This window comes from Chanos chanos, chromosome 5 (assembly GCF_902362185.1).
Source record: "Chanos chanos chromosome 5, fChaCha1.1, whole genome shotgun sequence".
Classification (NCBI taxonomy): Eukaryota; Metazoa; Chordata; class Actinopteri; order Gonorynchiformes; family Chanidae; genus Chanos; species Chanos chanos.
This window is the reverse complement of record NC_044499.1, coordinates 4,026,264-4,031,263: the sequence shown is the minus strand read 5'-3', so window position 1 is coordinate 4,031,263 and position 5,000 is coordinate 4,026,264. Positions and strand designations below refer to the sequence as shown.

Here is a 5,000-nt window from a genome sequence, read left to right as displayed (position 1 = left end):
CGTCATCTCAAATGTCTTAACTTTAGTCAACCCTGGGCTGTTTGGTCTCTAAGGCTGGGGAATGCTCGTCTTGGTTAATCGGGGACAAGAACTAGCACGTGCGAGTTTTACGTAATATGCTCGTGTGTGTGTGTGTGTGTGTTTTAATTTAATTATATATGTGTATATTTAATGATAAATTAAGTTATTTAAAATGTATTTTTTAACGTATTGTTTAGAAGCTAGAGTGATGTTTCTGTGTTTGTATATACAAGCTTGCATCTTATATCTCTCTTCTGTGGCCATTTTGGCGGTTCAAAAATTGTGTGTGTGTGTGTGTGTGTGTGTGTGTGTGTGTGTGTGCGCGCGCGCGCTCGTGTGTGTATGCTATATCTTGCTGTATGTATATCAGCCTCTGTTACGTAAGGGGCTGTTTTTCCCTGGCCCTGGCTGGCTTGTTCTAAGGCATGAAATGGCCGCAGCGGTAAGAAAGCTCATTAAATGTGTTCTGTTTTATTTATATCTGTTTCCTGACTTTACAGGGTGGGGTGTGTGGATGAGTGGGCTTCTAGCTTCACTGGGTTTTATCTTATTCCTTGAGGTTTTTCCCCCCTCTTTCTGTGAGAGGGCAGAATCACAGTGTTTTGAGGGAGAATTTGCTGTAGACATTAAAATAATGATTTAGCCTAAAAGAAGATTAGCCTTGTTTATCAAGATCACCTTTGTTCTCAGTTTATTCTCAAGTTTTTTTCAAACAAACACAACAGTTTCCAATTTGTCTGTGTGTGTGTGTGCGTGTGTGAGAGGGAGAGAGAGAGACACTATAGTTAGAGCATTTATTTGATACATTATGTATCTTGTTATGTAAATGGTTACCTCAGCTTTCACCGGATTACCTGCAGTAACCCTATGTCAATCAATAAGTCCTATCTTTGGCATGAACCAGGTTGATCAATGCACAGATACGTGGTCCAGTTTGTATGCATGCTTGTGCATGCATGACGTATGTTCCAGACTGTGATAGGGATGATATAACAGAAGAATGAGGACACACAGATAACTGCCACCATGAACAGGACACACTGGAGTTAATGAGGGTGAGAAACACAAGCTGAAAGTAGAAGTTTGCGCATAAGCGTGAGAAGCATCTCTGTGACCACGTACTGGAGAGACGGATGCAGATGTTTGATGATGAGGACCAGTCGCTATGACGAACTTGGCATGGAGGTCTGGGAGCTCAGACGTGGCCAGCCAGGGTCAAATGGGGTCAAGAGTATGTTCTCCTCGGCGGTGATGTCTGGGCACTGTCAGCGAAACAAAAAACACACCAGAGACAGCTTTGACTCAGCTGGCTGGAAATATTGGCCAGAGGCATTTTCACAAAGAGTCAGTGATGAGGGTCACAGAGGGTCACTTGTGGTCAGATTACACCCCATAAACTCCATAATTTACCTAAAACAAGCCTGTTTGCCTGTAGAATATAATATGCCACATAAACTCCATAATTTACCTAAAACAAGCCTGTTCGCCTGTAGAATATAATGTACCACATAAACTCCATAATTTACCTAAAACAAGCCTGTTCACCTGTGGAATATAATGTACCACATAACCAAGAATGTTCACCTGTAGAATATAATATACCACATAAATAAGCCTGTTCACCTGTAGAATATAGTATACCACATAAACTCCATAATTTACCTAAAACAAGCCTGTTTACCTGTAGAATATAATATGCCACATAAACTCCATAATTTACCTTAAACAAGCCTGTTCACCTGTAGAATATAATGTACCACATAACCAAGCCTATTCACCTGTAAAATATAATATACCACATAAACAAGCCTGTTCACCTGTAGAATATAGTATACCACATAAACTCCATAATTTACCTAAAACGAGCCTGTTCACCTGTAGAATATAGTATACCACATAAACTCCATAATTTACCTAAAATGAGCCTGGTCACCTGTAGAATATAATATACCACATAAACTCCATAATTTACCTAAAACAAGCCTGTTCACCTGTAGAATATAATATACCACATAAACTCCACATAAACATAATTGACCTAAAACGAGCCTGTTCACCTGTAGAATGGTGTGTAGAACACTGGTAGCGCATTACTGAGTAGTGGAAGAAAAAGTCATATGCTTAGATGAGTTTCACCCTATACCCATATGCTAAAAGAAAGCTCCAGTTCAGGTCCTTCTCATCAGTGGTGGAGAGTTCTTATAGCTCTGTTATGGTGTGGGATTATTTTCCTTCTCCACTCCACTTGGACCCGATAAGGTCCATATCAGTAAAATACAAAGCTGGTCTGAGAGATTACCTTCATCGCCACTGAAAGAATTCTATTTCAGGATGACTGTAACTCCGCCCCTGGGGCAGGAGATGTCACTGATAACTGTAACTCCTCCCACATGGCAGGAGAGGTCACTGAGTGGTTACATAAGCATGAAAACAATGTAAAGTCAATGGAACCTACATCCTGTAATAGCCCCAAACACAAGATCTCATCGGATCTCTACCCACCTGAAACCCTATCCTACCAGTCCTCTCTGTGCATTTACATTCAGTTACAGACTATGACAGCTCAACACTGTCACTCACACACACACACATGGAGTACAGTTCTTGAGAATTCAGTGTCTCACCTGTTTGTGACATTTTTTTCCTTTGCTCTACTTTCTTGCACTACTCTGCTTTCTCTCTCTCTCTCTCTCTCTCTCTCTCTCTCTCTCTCTCTCTCTCTCTCTCTCTCTCTCTGTCTCTCTCTCTCTCTCTCTCTGTCCCTCACTCTCTCTCTCTCTTTCTCTCTCTCTCTCTCTGTCTCTCTCTCTGTCCCTCTCTCTGTCCCTCTCTCTCTCTGTCTCTCTCTGTCTCTCTCTCTGTCTCTCTCTCTGTCCCTCTCTGTCTCTCTCTCTCTCTCTCTCTCTCTCTCTCTCTCTCTCACTCTCTCTCTCTGTGTCCCTCTCTCTCTCTCTCTCTATCCTGTCTCTTAGATAACACTCTGTAGCTGGGTCGCAGTAAGCTTATGGTATCGATATCTTACGTAACCCACACCACACTGTCTCTTTTCAGTCTCTTTCCTCGTGTGTGTGTGTGTGTGTGTGTGTAAGAACCTCTAGGAGTGTGTGTGTTTAAGAGTGCTGTACTGTTTTAATTTCTTTGTGTGTGTGTATGTGTGTGAGTGACAGTATGTATGTGTGTGTGTGTGTGTGTGTGTGTGTGTGTGTGTGAGTGACAGTATGTATGTGTGTGTGTGTGTGTGTGTATGTGTGTGTGTGTGTGTGTGTGTGTGTGTGAGTGACAGTATGTATGTGTGTATGTGTATGTGTGTGTGTGTGTGCGTGTCTGGCCCCTGCTCACTGGGCCATGAGACCCCTTCACCATAAAGTCTGACAGAAGCCTAATTGCCTTCTCTCTCCTCACTCTCTTTCGGTGCTTCACGGTGATTTTGCACTTGTTTACCGCATAGCCGTGGTACTCTTAATTGACTACACTTCTTTCTTTTTTTTATCCTTTTTTTCTTTTCTTTTTTTTGTTTATTTGTTTCGACTGAGTCTTTTTCCTGAAGTTGGTTGAGTGTATCTTTTCCCCAGAAGCTTTGAGGGCCAGAAAGAGAGGGAAAGAGAAATCTGTAGAGGAAGGTGATAGCGGTTAAATCGCTGTTAGTCTTCAAAAGGACTGAAAAGTTCTTTTTATCTTCTCTCTTTCTTTCCTGTCCCCTCTCTCTCTCTCTCTCTCTCTCTCTCTTTTCTCTCTATTTCTGAACGTTATGAAAAAGGCTAAACATTAGTCAGATACGGTGTTCTTTCAGCTTAGAATCACAGAGTCGGAGTTACAGGAAATTACTTTTCACCGTCTGTAAACTCCCTGTAGCGATAAACTTTTTGCCTGTCAACACAACACTTTAAACTAAACCGTCATATTCACTGTCAACTCAACCCTTTAAAGTAAACCGTCATATTCACTGGCTCCAGGCGACCTGACAGAAAGGACACAACTGACAACTCCGCTGCAGCTTTCTTTGGGCTGAAACAAATCATTTCAGAGTCTTATGTGCTGAAATGGAGCGTGTGTGTGCGTGATCAGTCAGTCATTCCTAAACAAATAGTGTAATAGTTTGTGTGTGTGTGTGTGTGTGTGTGTGTGAGAGAGAGAGAGTGTGTGTGTGTGTGTGTGTGTGTGTGTGTGTGCATGCGCGTGTGTATGTGTGTAGCATGTGTCAGGTCAGTTAGTCATTTTTAAACAAATACAGATTGTAAATACCACTTTATTATGGTCTTTAAGCGAAACTCATCTGTGTGTGTGTGTGTGTGTGTGTGCGTGTGTTCTGTCAGGTTACGTCCTGGAGCTGCTGAACCGGTCTGAGACCACCCTTCAGGACTCTTTCCAGAAGACGTTCGGACTTCTGTACCTGCAGAACGCGCGGGTTTTCCAGGAGCTCTACACCGAGCTGCGACGCTATTACCGCGGCTCCAACGTCAACCTGGAGGAGGCGCTCAACGATTTCTGGGCCCGACTGCTGGAGAGACTCTTCAAAGCCTCCAACCCCGAGTACACCTTCGGCGACGACTACCTGGAGTGTGTGGCCAAACAGTCGGAGACCCTGCGTCCCTTCGGCGAGATGCCGCGGGATTTTAAGGCCAAGGTCACTCTGACCTTCATGGCGGCTCGTTCGTTTGTGCAGGGGCTGGTGATTAGCGGAGAGGCGGTGCGTAAAGTGTCACAGGTAAGGAGGGATGACTGCGTCTTCTGTCTTTCATCGCGCTTCTTTCCTTCTCGTCTGTTTTCACGATCCCCCCCTTTTTATTTTCACTTCCTCTTTCTCTCTCTTTCATTCTCTCCTGTCCACTCACGCGCTCACCCCGCACATACATTCATAAAAATGCAAATACACGCACCATCACATTCACCTGCATGCACACACAACTCACTCCCACACACACACACACACACACAGACACCACATCATGGGAGTGTGTGTACACAGAGATTCTTGTACA

The 5,000-nt window shown here is 43.5% G+C and overlaps 1 protein-coding gene across 1 annotated transcript in view; it reads left to right on the top strand.

Moving 5' to 3' along the window:
- Positions 1 to 5,000, top strand: part of gpc1b (glypican 1b) — a 75,934-nt gene that overhangs the window by 52,965 nt on the left and 17,969 nt on the right. Inside the window, exon 3 of the mRNA XM_030775529.1 lies at positions 4,335 to 4,726. Coding sequence (XP_030631389.1) covers positions 4,335 to 4,726 — 392 coding nt within the window. The remainder of the gene's footprint in view (positions 1 to 4,334; positions 4,727 to 5,000) is intronic.